General features: G+C 35.3%; 1 protein-coding gene across 20 annotated transcripts in view; it reads left to right on the forward strand.

The window, feature by feature from the left end:
* HMGCLL1 (3-hydroxymethyl-3-methylglutaryl-CoA lyase like 1) overlaps positions 1 to 19,020 on the forward strand; it is a 79,808-nt gene that overhangs the window by 22,085 nt on the left and 38,703 nt on the right. For 17 of the 20 annotated variants that reach the window (XR_004749263.1, XR_004749264.1, XR_004749265.1 and 14 more), the window contains 4 exons: positions 1,814 to 1,891; positions 2,875 to 2,982; positions 7,629 to 7,724; positions 9,513 to 9,661. Coding sequence is in view for 7 of the 20 variants with exons in the window: in XM_035321088.1 (XP_035176979.1) it covers positions 1,814 to 1,891; positions 2,875 to 2,982; positions 7,629 to 7,724; positions 9,513 to 9,661 (431 nt within the window). In the remaining 13 variants the exon portion in view is untranslated. Of the gene's footprint in view, positions 1 to 1,141; positions 1,460 to 1,813; positions 1,892 to 2,874; positions 2,983 to 7,628; positions 7,725 to 9,512; positions 9,662 to 19,020 lie in introns of those variants that run through there. The other 3 variants (XM_035321090.1, XM_035321087.1, XM_035321089.1) reach the window with 3 other exon arrangements.

Genomic DNA, 19,020 nt, shown 5'->3' on the forward strand with positions numbered 1-19,020 from the left:
TTTTTTTTTTTTTTTTTTTTTTTTTTTTTTTTTTTTTTCCCAGTCACAGCTTTATTCATAGCAAGGCTGTGACATTTGTCTTGTAACAAGAAGGATCTGATAATCATGAAATAACCCAGATTTATGCCCCTAATGCTGAAGCTGTGCCATATTTGTGAAAATAACTTGGAAAAAAAAAAGAGAAACAATATGCAGCAGATGTGAAGATTTTACCTTCACATTTTAGTAGGTTTATACTGTCAGCGAGTGTGGGCTTAGCACAGCCTGACAAAGTTTTAACTTACCAGATGTTCCACGTGATCAAATAGATACTATGCAGCTGTTTCCCATTCTTTTTACTGTGCTCAGATAAATATACAGTAAATGCTCTGAAATATGTTTATTGTATTTTGGCCAGTATTTTGTCTGTTACTGTAGAGAGCTTCCTTTAATGCACGGGCAATGAGAACGCAGGGAAAAAGCAAGGTGCTCTAGAAGTTTGGTGCAGATGGCTCACTTTCCATTGCTGTGAGGAGAAATTAGCAGCCACTTGGTAGAAACTACACTGGTGATACTAATAAGGAAGGGATGAAAAACATGTTTTGAAAGTTGTGAGATTAGCGGTCATATTTACGCGTGGCAGAAGTGACTTCTGCAGGCTGTGCCTGGTCTCTGTGCAGGCTCTGACTGATGCATGCAGGAGTTGTCCCCTGGAGCTGACAGTTTCATGGCTCCAGCGGAATTTAGCTGCCAGGGGAGGTAAAGATTGTGGAGGGAGCAGGAGTCCCACAAGTAGCTAGCACTAATCCCATCAAGGGCTTTAACACTGGAATGAAGATGCTGGGTTGGATTTTGTATTTGGTGCAAAATAGAAAACAGGGCACCTCCAGACCTCCTGATGGGGCTGCCTGCGTTCTTCATCCTGTCTGTTCACCCAGGAGCTGACTCTGTGGCCAAAGTTGGCCATTGGATTTCTTTTTAAAGATGCACAGCTTTTGGGGGTCAACCTAAGTAACTGCTCTGAACTGTTGCAGGACTTAAAGGCCCAAGTTACGTTAACTACCACACCTGTCAACTTGATTGAATAACAGAACAACTAAATAATAAAAAAGGAAGTTTCATTTCCCTTCACCTGCTTTTTTGATCTTGTTTCTCATTCCTCCCCCTCCAACTCCCCATGCTCTCCTTAGCCCTTTGACCTTACTGCTGCCTTCTTTCTCTCCTTTCACCATCAGCCTCCAGCCTTTTCAGATCTGCTCTTAAACCTGGAATTTTTTTCTTGTCTACCAGGGGCCTTCCTTGTTCTCCTTTAAATCTTTCTTCAAAACCTTCATCTTCCAGTGGAGGAATTACTTTCATCTTTCATTAATAATCTCTTCAACATTTCTTGTCTTCTCTGCCCCGTTCCTTTCAGATTTATAGCCTAGTCTTGCAAACGTGTACACAGAAGTAACTGTTCAGTTAAATTGAGAACATTCAGGTAGAAGCTTGGAGGATGGGATCATTTGTTTGGAAGCTTTTTGAAATGGGAATATTTCTCACTCTGTAAAACACGGTGTTCATTTATGGTTTTATGTACATTTTTATAATAAACATTTGTAGCCTCCGAGGAGCAGTGGAACGTACGTGCAGATAACTTCTGCTTTATATTCCCTAATTCAAGGTGTGGAATATATTCTCACTGAGTTTGAAAGGCAGTGAGCAAACTTACTGTTGACAGTATGACTTTATACCCTGAATAATATAAGAACCATGAAAGAGGACAAGTACAAGCTGTGCCTTTTAGTTTAGAGATCTTCATTGTTTAGCGTTTCAGTATCGATTTGTGTTTCAGGAATCCCAAACATCTGGACTGCCTGAGTACATAAAGATTGTAGAAGTTGGGCCAAGGGATGGATTACAAAATGAAAAGGTAATTTTTCTCTTTTTTTTGTGTGTGTTTTAACATGGATATCAGTGTCATTTTCGTTGTGTAAAATACATGCATCCTGCTAATCACCATTTCTTCCATTTTGTACAGTAAGTGTATTTATTTATATATATTAATAACTGTCTTGCATGTTAGAATAAGAGTATATTATTACTGTTTAGCGAGATGTTAAATCATATCACGTCTTGCTAAACTTGGTTAACTAGCATTTCTGTTACTCAGCCACCATTTTTTCTCTGGAATTTGTTTTGTCAACCAAATGGCATGACATAATTAGTAAGCACCACAAAACACTAGCTATCTATTTTTTTATATGTGTTTGTGCTATATATGCTACTGTAGTAGGAATAGTACAATAGATTTTGTTATATTTCCTGGTGAAATAACATGGAAACGAAAAAAAATCACTCTTTTGATATTATTTGCCTGAAGGGGGATGGGGAAGCATGGAAGAAGATTGAAAGAGATTGTGTAAAATACAGTACAAGTGTCAAAACAATCATCTCTTTCTGCAAATGGGATGTTAAGCCTATACATGTTGATACTGATATTAAAGGTGTTGTAGAATTAATAGTATTAACAGAATAGGAGAATTACTCTGCCTCAGCCTTGGAGCTTTTTTTTATCCCATTTTTCTGTGGTTGGACTATTCTGTATTATTTCCCTTGTCACTTCTTTGCTAGGCTGATCTTTGGTTACTAACAATTAGGACAGATCTATAATCAGTTACATGGAAATGTTCCTTTATTTTTTTGTAGTGGACAAAGAAATAAAGGAGGATCTTGTATACTTCCTAGTGCTTTCCCTGTATTGTAGCTTCCTACTCTCAATAAACAGTATAGTTATGGTATAATGTACCAGTATAGTTAATGATTTTAAAACACATTTATTGATTATGTATTTATGACTTACACAATTTCTTACTGCATGAAATACTTTACGATATCATGTCTCCATGTTCACAGGTGATAGTCCCAACTGATATCAAAATTGAGTTAATCAACCGGCTTTCCAAAACAGGGCTTTCTGCAATAGAAGTGACCAGTTTCGTTTCATCCAAATGGGTGCCTCAGGTATATAAAATCATCACCATTTCTACTTTCAATTTACATGTTATTCCATGCAGTGGAGTTTTCCAGTAGTATAGTCTGTATAAATACAGAGGACAATGGAACAGGAGTAACTTATTATTATTATTATTATTATTATTATTATTATTATTATTGTAAAATCAGATCTGTAGTCAGGTGCTGTTTACACAATTTTCAAGTTTAGTGGTTTTATTTAGGTCCGCTGAAGTTGGGCTAATTATTAAAAAGTAGTCCCAATGCATATGCATACTATATATACTAGGACTATACATACCTTTATCTGTCTGTCCCACTAATTGTATTCCAGTGAAAAACATCAAGCTGGAAGAATTATTATTAAATTTACCTGTGTCCATTGAAGGGCTTGTTGGAACACAAAGGTTTGTAACTTCTAATTATAAGGTGCTCTGCCAGCTAATGTTATCTATAGCCGTGAGTTGCTTGCCTTGGAGGGGGGGTTACCTGTGGTGAATGCAGATTTAGTGTCAACAATTGAAGAAAATGACTGGACTGCTGCAGTGGATGGCTACAAACTCTTCAGAAGACGTAGACTAGGAAGGAGAGGTGGTGGGGTAGTCTTGTATGTTAGGGAGTGTTTGGGTTGTCTTGAAATTGATAATGGTCATGACGGGGTTGAATTTTTTTTTTTTTTTTTTTTTTTTTTTTTGAGGAGGTTGTAGTGAGGTTGGTCTTTTCTCCCAAGCAATAAGCAATAGGACAAGAGGGAATGGCCTTAAGTTATGCCAGGGGAGGTTTAGTCTGGATAATGAGAAAAATTTCTTCACTGAAAGGGTTGTGAAACACTGGAACCAGATTGTCCAGGGAAGTGGTTGAGTCTCCATCCCCTGAGGTATTTAAAAGATGTGTAGATGTGGTGCTTAGTGACATGGATTAGTGGTAGACTTGGCAGTCTGTGGTTAATTACTGGACTTGATGATCTTGGAGATATTTTGCAACCTAGGTGATTCTGTGATAACAAGGTACGTGGTCAGGCATGGTCTTGGCTGCTCTGCAGCTGCAATGCTTCTCAGTCAGGGAGGAAGCATTAGAGTCTTAGCTTAAAAGTTGCTGCTGAGTGAAAAGGCAGTGTAGGCCATGTCAAGACTTCTTAACAGAGCTATTCTTGTGAGCCTCTGCAAAGCCTTAATCCAGCTTTTTCTTGCTTCTAGCTTTCTTCTCCTGCCTTTCTGCTTTCTTTCCAAATCTGAAATCTTAGACATTGTCATCAGTCTCCAAACATAAAAAAAAAATAATTAGGTGATTTCCAATTTCTTCCATGGCAGGAACTTGTGTGTGTTGTGTTGCGGATTGACACCATGAGTAAAGAGCTACTGGGTTGTAGGATTCTGAGCTACTTTAAAGTGAGTTGCTTCATCACTTATGTAGTGATAAATATTTGAGAATATGAAGCCAAGTTACAGTGTGACAAATTCAAGTACCCATATGACAAGCAGTGCAACTGATCTCTGGGGAACAGTCATGGTAGAGGGGACTTCTTGTGGAAGCAACTCCATTTCAGAGATGTAGAATCAAGTGAAGAAAATCCAGGTACACAGAGCTTGTACAAATGGAGGAAACTTCGCAGAAATGCTCCCTAGCACCAAACCAAGGCAGCAGACTCCACTGAGTCTGAAACTAAAATCCCACTGTATGCACAGGAACAGTTGAGTATTTGTATGTTTAGTAAGGACTGTGCAAGTTATTTACAAAGTAAAACTCGAAAGTAATTAGTATGAGAAAATATATTTTTTTAAAAAACTATTTTGTTTGCACATCTTCTGTCAAATGTATTAAAAAGTTTGTCCAGTTGTCTTGGTTTCAGTTAGGACAGTTATTTTTTCCTCCTAGTAGCTGGTAGGGTGTTATGTTTTGGATTAGGATGAGAAGAGTGCTGATAACATGCTGATGTTTTAATTGCTGCAGAGCACTGCTTATACTAAGCCAAGGACTTTTCAGCTCCTCGCTCTGTCCTGCCAGCGGGCAGGCTGGGGGTGCAGCAAAAGCTGGGAGGGGACAAACCCAGGACAGCTGACCCAAACTGGCCAAAGGGGTATTCCATACCATCTGACGTCATGCTAAACAATATATAGGGGTGGCTAGCCGGGGTGGGGGGGCCGGCTGCTCGGGGTTGGGCTGGGCATCGGTCAGCGGGTGGTGAGCAATTGCATTGTGCATCACTTGTTTGTACATATTATTATTATTATCATTATTATTTTCTATCTTAATAAACTGCCTTTATCTCAACCCACAGGCTTCACTTTCCCGTTTCTCTCCCCCATCCCAGAGAGGGAGGGGGGAGGGTGAGCGAACGGCTGTGTGGTGTTTAGCTGCCAGCCGGGTTAAACCACAACACCAGTTTAAGCTGAGAATGCATCCTGGAACTGAACTGTGTTCCAGGCTTTCCTCTGGGAAAACATGGTATGATCATACTTTTTCTTATCATGAACTAGCAGAGAGAACTGGCTGTACAACACATACTGATTAATTTTAATGTTCCTAGGATCACTAGAGAAGGGCCCAAAGGCAGGATAATAGGAAAGAGGAAGAGAACACTGACAAAGCAGAATTTCTTTGGTGACAATATAGGAACAATATGCATTCAGACTGTGTTGATTAAAAGTGTATATGCTAGGTTTTTCCAAGTGTCACCAAACTTTGGTGGTTACAACAGACAATAATAAAGACTTTTTGAAATATAAGAAGAAAAAGTAAAACAAAGGTGTATTTCTTCCTTTCATGTTTAATTATTTCCTTTTCCTATGGGCCATTACGAATACCAAATTTAGAACAAGTTTGTCAGTTTTAGGAAAAATGAACAATCCCTTCTTATCTTAAATTCATGGCTGAATATTTTTATTTGACTGGCTTTATTTGTGTTGATTTTTTAAAATTATTTATTTAAAAGATAAAATTGTGTTGCTCTGAAAGGAAGTGCAGTCCTGACTTTGTCTTTTCTTTGCTCCTTTCTTTTTTATTTTCATAGGTCATGGGAATAGAATTCATGGTTATGTTTAGATCACTCATTCACTTATTTCTTTTTTTAGTATTTTAAAGCTCTTTTATGGTTTCCCATCCACTGTTTTTTTTGGCAATGTTTTTATTGCTGAAAAAAGCTAAAAGAAAAAGTTCCACAGTAGCAAGGTGCCATATAAAACAGGATCCCACACCTATAACCTAAATGGCCAAAAATTATAAATAACTACTATTAGAAAGCTTATTTTTAAAGAAATTTGGAAGAGAAATATTTTATTACAATTTAAAATCTAACATGCAATATATGTTAAAATGGGATTTTACCTACAGGAAAAATAGTAATGGGACAAATGTAGTACATAAAATATTATTTGGACCTGGCAGCTTCATACTTTTGAAACTGTGTCATTTTTTGATTTCTAGCATATTTTAAGTCAGGCTATAATTTTAAAGTATGGAATTAGTTCCAACATTTGCTATTTAATTTTAAACATTCTCCCTTGCCCTGAGAAAAATTATTAAATTAAGGAAGGAAAGATTGTTCTTAAACCAATAAAGCAGTACAGAATGTCTTTTGTGAGTTTATCAGATATGTTAGGTGATCATGCTGGTTTAGTTTATATTAGAAGCAATTACTAAAAGTTGCATTATGCCATCACTTGATTCCTAATGGAAAATAAGTTGTACCTGGCTATAAGACACATTTCATACCATGTATCCCCTTTATAGATGCATGGTGGGCTTGCATTGGAGGGGACTTGCATGCATTTCTGGCATTTTTAATTCATCCATATTCATAAGAGAAAACCAGTGACATGAAATTTCTAGGCTGATGGTAGTACTGGCACTTAATAATCTACTATAATTTAATAGAATGTGCTTAGAATTGTCATACTGCAAAACTATCAATATCTTATCCATTCCAAATTACAAGTTACTAAAGCTTTGTAGTTCATCTATTTTTTTCATACAGTATTCCTAACCTGACTTTTCATGAGTGTGAAAAGAATAAGAATTCCAATTCAATTGCTCGGAATAAGTATTGTTTGCTTGGAAGATTTGCATATATGAAAGCTGATTTAAACAGCATTTAAAACACACTATTGAGATTCATTTTTTAAAACTCAAAATCTGTAAGACATGAAATACAAATCTTATGATTAGTCTTTTCAAATATGCTGGTTACAGTGTTGCATAGGTTCAATTACAGGTAAGATTATGAAGTCACGTTAGTAAGAATTCTGAGAATTCAGTATGTGGATAGTTTTAAAATTTAGTTATTCTGTTAGTTCCACCTATGGAATCCATTAAGGTAGTTTTAAAGTTGCAGTACCAATTGATGATTAATATGATAAAAAGTTTTTCAGTGTATGATGCAATTTATGTTGTTACAGATACACACAAAAACAACTTTTTGATAATTTTAGCTCCAATTCTGTATTCAGGTAGAATTTGAATGCTTGCAGCTCAAGTAATCAAAAGTTAAGTTAAGAAATGCAAGAAAGGGCACGTGTACAACTTCAATTTAATCCCTTTGCTGTTATCCTTTCTGTAGGAACTGTATACCTAATCTAGACAATGGATCAGTGACTTTTTGCTTAGATACATAAAATCAAAAAATAATAGCCAATCAATACCATTTTTTTATGTTTTAGATGGCAGATCATAAAGAAGTAATGAGAGGCATTGAGCAGCATCCTGGAGTTCGATATCCTGTTCTCACACCTAACCTTCAAGGTTTTCATTCTGCTGTAAGTGCATTTGTAAAATTTACCTCCTTCCTGTTTTCCTTCACTTCCAGCTCAGTACCATAAACTAGCTATTTATCATGTACCTTATCCTGTTAGAGCTAAACTATGCTTTTTTTTTTTTTTCTTTTAATGAAAAACTGAGTCTTCATTGTGAAAAATGACTGAATTCACAGAGTGATTTTAAGTTCTGTTTATTCAAGCTTTAATGAAAGTATCATTCAATCAGTCTTTGCAAGTTCCTATAAATGATGATGGCATGTAAAGAGAAGGAGAATTCCTTTTACTTCTTTGACTTGTTGGCCCTGGAAAAGGTTCTGAAGAGTGTTTTATTGTTGGAAAGCAGTGAGTGAATTAAATGAAAATGGTTTACAGGAATGTATTAGATTTCTTAAATTTCTCATTTCATTTCAGTAGGGTTCAAAAAAAATGTTTCACGTCATACTAGAAAATATTAAGGATGATAGGACTCAAAGTGTTTGGAGTTACAAAAATTGAGCTTTTCAGTCTTCATAAAACAATATTTTTTTTCTGTGTTTTCTGAATTTTTTTAGGCTTCTGTGCCTTGCCTTGATATAGGACAGGCCATGTCTGAAAGATATATTGCTTGACGTTTGTGTATAGTCTGTCATTCAGGTTCTATACTGCACATGCAATCTCTGTTAAAACAGAATCCTGTACATAGGTGAGTCAACCATTGGTAGTCAGATTTTTAGTGTCACAACTGTGTCTGCAGCAGTAGCTTGTATGAATGAAATTATATCTCTACATACTCTACTTAGAGGTGTAGTGAAGAAAAAACAATAAAGAAATAGTTGCAGGTGATTCCTGAGTTCTTTCTTGCTGCTATGCTATTTTTTTCCATCTATTTGAAAGGGTTTTTGTTCCTTTAACAGTTGCTAAAGTTTGGAAGTTATCCCTCAGGAGCAGAAGGTAAAGTGAAAAAAGTGAGAAAAAAATGAGCTAGAAAGAGAAAAGTGATTGTATTATTTTATTTTATTTATCGTAGAAATAGTAGTATTCTCACTGGAAAGTGAGAATGAATTAATTAGCTGTTCTCCTAAGTTTAAATGTTTTCTCCAATCACTTGACTTTCATCATTCTGATTTACCTCGTGTTATTTGATTTACTGAGGTCCTGAGTACAAGCTAAGGCTAAGTGCCCCTTCGATGAAGCAAAAACATTGACACATTCTCTAGGCTGGTATTTGCTTAGAGACTTTTTCTCATCAGAGTCCAGATACACATTCTACATATTGTCCCTATCAACTATGACACCAAGACCAGTGGAGCTCTGGATCCTACAGTTGACTGTATCAAAGAAATTCCTGTTGGTTACTGTTGCTGGTGTAGGAACATGCAGGATACAGAGCCTGTCCTAAGTGTGAGAATGATTTCCTGGCATTCACTAGGAACAGGATTTTTTAGAGGATGGATATTTCAGGGATGTTATATGATCTTTTCTTTTTGTGAAAAATGAAACGTAAGTATCAATCATTGTTATTTTTGGAGTGTGTTCACATAATTTCCTACATTTTAATATCTACATTTATCACTTCAGAAATGAATGGGTATCCAGTTGCTAAGAAGAGGAAGGAAATTTGCCACAGTTTAATGAACTCAAAGTTTAATTCCATCGGTTTGTATGCAGTAGATTAAAAATAATGTAATTAAACTATTATTTGAGATATAGATGAGACTTATAATGTACTTTAAAGTTCTATACAGAATTAAACAATCTAAACTTCTAATACAGCGTTATGCTTCTGTTTTGTTGAAATGTATTTTTCAGATTGCAGCAGGAGCTACAGAAGTCTCAGTATTTGGTGCAGCATCTGAATCTTTTAGCAAAATGAATATTAATTGTTCTATTGAAGAAAGCATAGAAAAATTTGAAGAAGTTGTCAAATCAGCAAGGAATATGAATATTCCAGTGCGTGGGTAAATATAAAGATTCTTAAGTAATACAGAGATATTGGAGTCACTATTAAAGGGATTATTTTTGTATCAGTAGAAAAGGATACTACCAAAATTTTACATCTTAATTTAATGAATTAACAGTCTTTATTGTAAAAATGCTTTAAAAAATACATATATTTACTATTTTTTTCTATATCTTGTAAATACTAATGACAACTAGTTTTTCTGGAAATTGAAAAAATAAAAACTGTATCTACATATCCATTTACTCTGCAAATTTTTATATTATCACAGGTGACAGAATAAAATTTGTTTTGTGTTGCTGAGAACTTATAACATTGTTTCCTGAACCTTAAAAAGTATCCTACATGCAGAATAATAGTATTGATAATGTATCACTTAATACACTGTAGGATCAAGGTATAAAAATGATGGAACAATAGAGCCAGCCAACCATCAAGGGAATCCTCAAAGCTTGTGCACTGTATGTATTTTTGGATAGCTATGGTTGTCAATAAATGGACTTTGCAACTGGTCCAGAAGATGTAAACTACAGCTGATGAAGAAGCTCCCTGTGGTGGACTCTAAGTTGATGTTGGAGCTTAAAATGGTAACTAATCTTCTCTGCACTAGTTTGCACATGCTTAAGAAAGCGGAACCCTGCTGCTCCTTTTCCACAAATGTGTGTCTAAGGCATTTGTAATATGCCAGCAGAAGCTATTCTGGCTCTGATACACTGACATGTGATGGAAATGGCAGTTCCCACAATAGGATTCTACAACATTCCCATACATTTATTGTTAACTACGTGATCAATCATATGTGGTCACAAAGAGAAGATTGAGAAAGTACCAGGATGGGAAGACACTTGGAAAGAGGAGAGAGGCAGAAAAGAGGCAGAAAATGGTCATACAGAGAAGCAGAACAGAATAAGACAAGAATAATATTAAAATAATTAAGAATAAAAAGAAAGAAAACAAACTTAGAAGATACAGTGAGAGGGACATCAATAATCATGTAAGAAAGCAAACAGTGAAGAGCAGCAATCCAGAGATGAACAAAAATAAGATAATTTAACCCAGAGAAAATATAATAAGATTATGTTTTAGAAGTGCTTACTTTGTGCATCCAGTGCAAAGACCTGTAATTTCACTTCAGTGTGCAAACCTAAGCAAAATTCACATGGTATAGGCAGGACAATTTTATGGAGTCTGTCATGCCAGGTGCAACATGTTACACAACGCTTCAGCAGTGGACTGCTAAATATCAGATGTGCTATAAAGTGAACATATTTGAAACTGTGAATGAAAATGATGTAAATCCATTCCAGCTATAGCTATCTTCCTCAGCCTTACCAGTCTAAGGAAAGTGAATCATTGAGAAGCAGGAGGCCACTGACAGAATGATTGCCTTTGTAGGGCTGTAACTGAGTAAAGAATCCAATTGGAATGGATAAGTACATTGAAGTGTGTTTATATTACAGCTATCTTCAGCACAGAATACTAGCTTGGGAACTAATTTATCTAGTGAAAATTAGAGATAGGGACATTGAGATATAAGATACTAAACTATATTTCAACAAATCAATAATTTTAGGAGAAGACTGACTAGGATTTGTCCAAGGGGATCTAACTTAATTCAATAGTGAAACTGCTAATCTGCTATAATTCTGACAAGAATTTAAATTACAGAAAATAGAGCACTCTTTCATAGCCAGAAAACCTGAAGTAATAATTCAAAGTATCTAAAGCATAATCTGAATATGATTTCCAGTATATGAAATTATTGAAAAGAAAGTTTTGAGCATGCTAATAAGTTAGAAAATAAATCAGAACCAGTTAATACAATACATTTGCATATTCAGTGCACATTTAAAATATCCCTTACATGTAGATTTTGAAGATGCAAAATAGTAATTAATGAGAAATGAAATGTTGTTAAGGATCAGAGTCCAGACGAATAATGTTTTCAAGAGAATAGTTACCAACTATTGTGATACATTGAGTCTTGTACCTGCACATTCATACTCATTTAGACACATTCCTCGTGGGTTACAGAAATCTCTAGGAAGCACTGAGACTGAATGATTGCTTAGAAATAAAAAGGATTGATTAGTGTACATCTACCTCGGTATTTTCTGTTAAGCTTCAATATACCGTCTTTTGTAGACTAGAATTCTGAAAAAAATCAGGCACATGAACATCAGAGAAAAATCAGGCACATGAACATGCAGAGTACAGGGCTTTAATGGCAGATCTCTTGAACAAAGTTCTCGAAGGTGGACTTGAAATTCCTAATTAGTTAAAAAATAAAGAAATACCCATAAAGAGGAATGCCAAATCCAGGAAGTAAATAAGTCTGTTTACAGTATTTCAGCTGCTTATGATAGGAAGATTATGGAAGCAGACCATCAATTCCAGCTCAGTTCTGGAAGTCTTGTGCTAATACTCAACAAAAGCCTGCATTGCTACAGGGAATTCCTTAGGACTAGAGTGGAAGTGGTTCATTAGTTGCCAAATATTGAAGTACATTTAGAAGACTCGTGGAGTCTTACATTACATTTAATGATATAAAACAGAGAGCTTCTCCTTCTTAATGAAAAAAAAAAGTGTGGAGAAGATAATCAGGAAGGGGAACTTAAAAAGAAAAAAACAGTTTCAGTAGTAATATTCAGTGCAATCAAAGTGACTTTTTCCTGGAGATAAAACAATGAAAAAAGAGTTAGCTATTGAAGCCTGTGATTTACCATTTTGATTTATGATCCCATATAGCTGCTACTATAAAAATTACTTCTAGTGACAGATGAAATAAATGGCATTTTCCCTGAAACTTTCTTGCAAGATTCTCTGAATGGTGAGACAATTAGGACTTTGTTGCAAGTTATTCTTTATGCTGTTCTGCCCAGATCTATACTATAAGTGTCACATAAACAAGTAAGCAGAGGCAGAAACTGAGTTTCAATATTTGAAATTTGGGAGTTTATGTTAAATGATCTCAAACCTGGCATTTTAGAAACTAAAGGATGGGATATTACTTAATTTATCAGTTAACATTCAGTATTTAGAATTGATACTCATTGTTTCACTGATTGTTTCTTAATTTCAAGGAGGAGATTAGTTTCAGGTTTTATTTTGTTGAGTGGCATTTATTTATAATTATTACATATTGATTACAGCTATTGTTATAACATGAGGCAAAGCTGAGCGTGACAACATGACAAGTTTGAGATTGTTGTCCTAAATTTGTTTTTAGTTACCAGAGAGAAATAGGCAGCCTTCAGGCTATAATTTATCATGTGTGCTTTCTTAAGTATCTGCCTTAGGATAAGATGGATCACTCTCTGGATGATCCTTTTGGCTGCAAAGGAACTTGGGTCCTATCCTATGTTAGTCACGCTATGGATTGGCCTGTCTAAGGCATGGGCTGTAGATGATTATTTTTGATAAAAAACATTAGAGCAGCTAAACCCCATTCTACCTGTGCATATACTAAGGGTTAGCATCTTGTAATTTATGTAAATTGCAATAGATACAATGAATGTATTAATAGGCCTTATGGTGAAAGGTAGCACGAAATGAAACTGTGGAGTATTAGGGCAAAGATTTGCATTCTGTGCATTGAGAATTAACATTTTTTTTTTTTAAATCACTCATTTAGAGAATAGCTACTTATAAAGAACTGTGGCCAAACTCTGCAGTCTTTACTCAAGCAAGCTCCCAGGACTACACATTTTGGCTTCTAATGTAAATTTTGTAGGCTAAATATTTTGCTTGAATTACTTAGGTAATAAAAATATTAATATGCATAAATTGTATTTATATTAATTTAAATACAGAGATTGTTTCCTTTCTAAAGCACTATTGTTGTTTAAAGTGTTATTTATTTGCAGGAAATGGATAATTTAGTGCCTTGCCCTAACACCTTATTTGAGCAGTTCAAAAATACTTCCAAAAATAATTTTAAGGGGTTCAAATTTTATTTCCTATTTTTACTGGCATTTTATAATTTATGTAGTGAGTGTAAGTCATTGGCAATCCTTGAATCTTATGAAAAATGCACTCAAACAGTTGAAACTAAACTTTAAGCTTTTGCATGTCTTACTGTTGCTACAGCTGCACTAACATTGACTCCATCATCCAGAAAATTTATGTTGTCAGCTGTCACATTTAAAATCTGTAGCACAGCACACAGTTTTCTAAATGTTTACTAAATTAGTTCAAATGTTTATGAAGAATTGAAATCTTGCATATGGTCTTAGAAGTTAGACTATTTATTAGCATCATAAAGGGGTTTTAATTTTTATTTTTTTGTATGTGCATAAAACCTTTACAATAACATCTGGGACACATTCTGTGAAGACACTGCCAAATCAGTGTTATAAACTGTGGTCAGCTAATGACTACTATGCATATTTTGCATGTGACATGGCACAAAATACTGCTGGTTTTAGGATTGCATCTTTTAATACATAATTCAGGTACTGTTAAAAGTATCATATCTTTTTCAGTGATTAAAGATGGATTTTTTTTACCAATCCAGGACTGGTAAAAAAATTGTGGCAAATGATAATTGCAAGTAATCACACTTGGATTGTGTTTTACTGTAGATGTAATTTTAATGTAAATATATATGTAGAGAAGTGAAGTAACATCTGGTTAAAACAGATTCTTCAAAGTTAATACATTCCAAAATTGAAAAAGACATAGAAATATATTACAGTTACTACAATAGAAGAGCAGTAAGGAAATAGGGAATTTCTTGTCCCTGTTTTCCACAAATGGCACTTCAGTACCTACTGTCTGTCCTGTGAAAGTGAAATAATCTATCACCTCTTGAAACATTCAGTTCTGTATAGGACTGTCTTAATCCTAATAAAATGAACAGGGAATATGAAGCTGAAAGGTTGTAATTTCTCTCTCTCTGTATATATATAAACACCTCTCCAGCAATTAAAAGCAGTATTTATGTCCAAGTCCTGAAAAAATTTCATGTGAAGAGTCCTTTTGAGGCCATTTGGACTATTTGCATGTGCAAATGTGAATGTGTATGCAAGTGTTTAGAGGTTCAGTGTTAGAAAAACAGATGGAAATGTTTGCTGTAAAATAACTTTTAACTCTAGAAGCGTTTCCTTACAAAGCTGCTGCTTCATAAATTAAAACACATGTAATCACACATTAATTCTAAACTGGTGTATACAATTCCTTTGTTTATAGTCCTGTAACTTCTAAGAATGAGCAGTATGCTGTTCACAATACGTAAAAGGATATTGGAATGTATTGATATGTGTCTAATATCTGTGTCTATATAGAATTCAATACCAGCTGATATACCTGAATATAGCAATATTTTTTGCTATGACAGATAGATACCATACAAACAATTGTATTGAAATATTATCAAAATAGTACAACTAATACCTTTTATGTTACATTAGGTTACAGGTTAAAACTACTATACTTGTTGATTATAGGAAATAACTATTGTTTTACATCTATGCTAATACACAAGGTAAGACACAAAATAGTAGAAGTTACAGAAGAAAGATTCAATTTTAGTTATCTTCATTCTGCTTTTTATATTTGCGTTTATTTTGAAAAAAAAATCATGTGAAAGAATGCATCAGTTTTCTTTTAATATACTTTATAACAAGTAATTTTGGAAATGACAAAGTTTATTTTGTTTATAAAGAAACATTCTAATTATCTGAAACTTCTGATTGTCAAGATAATTTGATCTTAGTTCAGTACAATAATGCCATTTTTCCTTTTCTTACAGTTCATCTTAGATACCTTAATTCAAGTCATTTGTCTGGATACTCAGACGTACCATGAGATATACTCAAACAATGCAGTTTTGCACAAATCAGTACAGTTTAAAGCTGTGTGAAACTTCAACCTCATATTTTATAAGCATTCTAGAATACTTAGGGTTGGACTACACTTTATTTTTTTTTTTTTTTTTCAGTGCTTTAAACCACCCTTTTTAGACTAAATTATGTTCTGGAGCATAGTCGCAATTATATTAATAACAGGGTGATTTGTATCATTATCGCTGCTTTAGAAAGTTAGTGAAACCAGCTTAACACTTGCATGTCACTGTAAGTGAGCCTATATTTGAGACTGTGGGAACAACAAAATGTAGATGAGCATTTAATAGACTTCCTTGGAAGCAGCACATTTTAATATGTGAATGGTAAACAAGTACAGGGTTGCACGGTATCAAGCCAGCTGGTCACAGTCCCCTGGAGAAGTCTGAGAATCCAGAGATTACTAGAATGGTGGGATTTTGTGCATTTTGCTGTACTGGGCACAGGTTAAGAAAAGGATGTAGGAGCCATTATAATAACTCTATCATACTGGACGATTGCACTATATAAGAGGAGAGATTTTTCTTAGGAACAGCTTTTTACCAATTTTTACTCAATTTTTCTGTGCCTGTAAGACAGAAAATACTACTGTTGGACCAGAATAGCTTTTTCTTTAATATATATATATTTATTTTTTAAAAAGGATACCTGTGGGAATTAAAAATTGTCCCTCTTTCTTGCAAGTGTTAGTGGAAAATCAAACTTGAAATGTTAATATGAAGTTATGAGGTAACAATACAATGTGTTTGCTAGTATGTTACTGGTTGCTACACGGATATAGCTATCAAACCTGAAGTGGTTAAGTGACCCCTTCATTACAGTAACAGTTTTGTTCTGTTTTTAGAGAAGTCACTTTCAGAATTTAGTGGTGTTTTCTAGGCATCCTAAAATTACTAACGAATACTATAGGCTTTCACTTTGAATAGCACATAAATTGAGAGGTATTTTTTTGATATTTTTATTCTTTAAATCAAGTGCAGAAAGAAATCCTAGCTTTATTTACACATTTTGGGCTTGGCTTGGAGATTGTGTTTCTGGAAGAATCTCCTTTTCCTCCTCTCTTCTTTGTATTACCCTCTCCTTACTGTAAAGGTTGCCTGTTTCTAACAAATGGCTTCCTTTACAAAGAGACAGATCAACCTTCCTATTATGAATTCATCAAATGATAGGCATATACATTTTAGCACGAACATCCAATAAAAATAAATACATCTGCAGTGAACATGGTAAATTATATGCGAACTTACACTATAATAATAAACAGGAAACAGCAGCATCTGAGTCTGCAACTGGCTTCTCAGGAGGCCCCGTGCTTCCAGCTGTGGTAGCAGCTGTGGATCTGTCTCTGGAACTCTTGCTGAAACAAGCTGACAAAGGGCTGATTACAACATGGAGTTCAGTTTCTGCTTGGATTCATTTTCCTTTTAACACTTTGGTTATGAAAAGTTTGCTCATTTACCCTGTTTGTGGTTTCATATCCTGCACTTCACAGTCATTGGGCTGGTGTAGTGATTATCACCATTCCTAGTGACCTTGATCTTGGGGACCTGATGTGGTCTTATGTTCCATTTGTGGAACGCTGCAATTTGGTTTTGGCTTATTGGAAGAAATTGAAAACCCTCTTCCTCTTCCTTATCCCTCCCCATCCCCAGAGGCTGTTCAGCATTTTTATCCAGAATATTACATACTAAAGTTGTTGGGTTTTAGTTTTTTAATTGTTATATTTGTAGAAAACAATTTAGGAGATGATTATAGAGTAACAGAATCATTAAGATCAAATGATACTCACCTGCAGAGAAATCTGGAAAACAGGCAAGAGACTAGGTAACCACTGCCAGGTGAAGGAAGCAGAGATCTTTTTATCACTTTTTTACTGAAGAGAGTAATTCTGATTTCATACAACCTGAGTGAGAGAAACAGCATCAACCTATGTGCTCCTAAAGCTGCTTTACAGATACCTCCACATATTGCAAGCCCTTCTTTCTACTCTGGTTGCTTGGGCTGTTTCTTCATAGCATGCTAAAGACATAGTTAAGCTACTAAAATGCCTGGCCTTGATTCAGCAAAGATTTAAGCGCATACTTAGAATTAAACACTTCCATTGCAAAGTCTGGTTTGTGAACTCCCAGATATTTGCTTCTGCTCTCATACTAAGGAGTGTCTCTGGTGAATATTCTGAGACTAAGACAGTCTTTTTCATTACAAATTCATTTTTTTTTCAGTCCTACCATCTTTTTAGAAAGCAGCTGTATTCTCCAACTTAATTGAATCCCCAAATTAAATCCCAGTTGCCTCTGTAACTCAATGCTCAAATTCTCCCCTCTTTTTCCCCTCTGCTTTTCTTCACACAAGTTCTTGCTTTTTCTTCTATGGAAAAATAGATACAGTATGCCCTTCCTTCTGTCACTATTCTTCCTTACCTCCCATAATGGTTTCTCCTTCTCTACTGTCAGAACAGCAGGAGTTTCTTGTCTACTTCCCATCTGTACCCCTTCTACTTGCCCCAGTGACCCCATGTTCTGTTCTTCCTCTTATTTCTCTCCTCCCTTACTCTCTTTCTTAACCTCTTGCTGTTCTCTGGCTCTTTTCCATTGCAATATAAGCAAGCATTTGCCTCTTAAAAATTGCACCTTTGACCCCACTTGGTTCTTCATATCATATCTCATCGCCTATCTCTGCTTCATTCCTAAGCTCATTGAAGGCGCTGTTTATAATTACCGTCTGGAGACCCTCTTCTGTGATTCCCTCTTATAACTCCTACACTTTGGCTTCTGTTCCTTGCTTGCAACTGCAACAGCTCTCACCAAACTCCCTGATGACAAGATCTCAGAAACAGTAGTCTATCCTCATTCTTCTTGACTTGTCAGTAGTGTTTGCTGCAGTTGACCAGGCTCTTCTTTAAACTTGTGTCCTTTGTTGCTTTCCATGGCTGTCTTGTTCATTTTCTTCTTTCCAAGCGGTTCTTCACCATGTTCTTCGAAGTTGTTTCCTATTTTGGAGGGGTGTGGGTGGAGGTCTTGGGGCTCTGCTTTGGCTGGATTCTCTTTTATGCCTTATGGGTTATTTCATACACCACAAAGAAAATGTAGCTGCCAAATGTATCTGTAGATAGCAGATAACTTTCCATCAAAACCTCCTCTTGCTTGAGCTTATTAATTTGGAACCACACAAATGCAATTACAAAGCATCCCACCCAGAGCTGCCTTAAGTCTGGATGTCTTGGCAAATGTTCAGAGTAGATAAATGATTATATTCCCTCTTTCACCTTGGCATGCATATTTTCTCTTTTCATATCATAGGTTCTCTGTACTGCTGCTAGCTGTACCGGCTCTTACTGGCATCTGTTCCAGCTTGTATTACTTTTTCTACGAATGACTCAAATTGTATTTGCTATTTCCAATAAGAACATAACAAGAACTTGTCAAATGGAATTCGTATTTTATGTTCTCTACTAAAACTGCTCATCCTGTTATATTTTTGGAGCATATTTCACTGTTTTACAGCCTCATCTCAG

The sequence above is a fragment of the Oxyura jamaicensis genome, chromosome 3 (assembly GCF_011077185.1).
Source record: "Oxyura jamaicensis isolate SHBP4307 breed ruddy duck chromosome 3, BPBGC_Ojam_1.0, whole genome shotgun sequence".
NCBI classification, from domain to species: Eukaryota; Metazoa; Chordata; class Aves; order Anseriformes; family Anatidae; genus Oxyura; species Oxyura jamaicensis.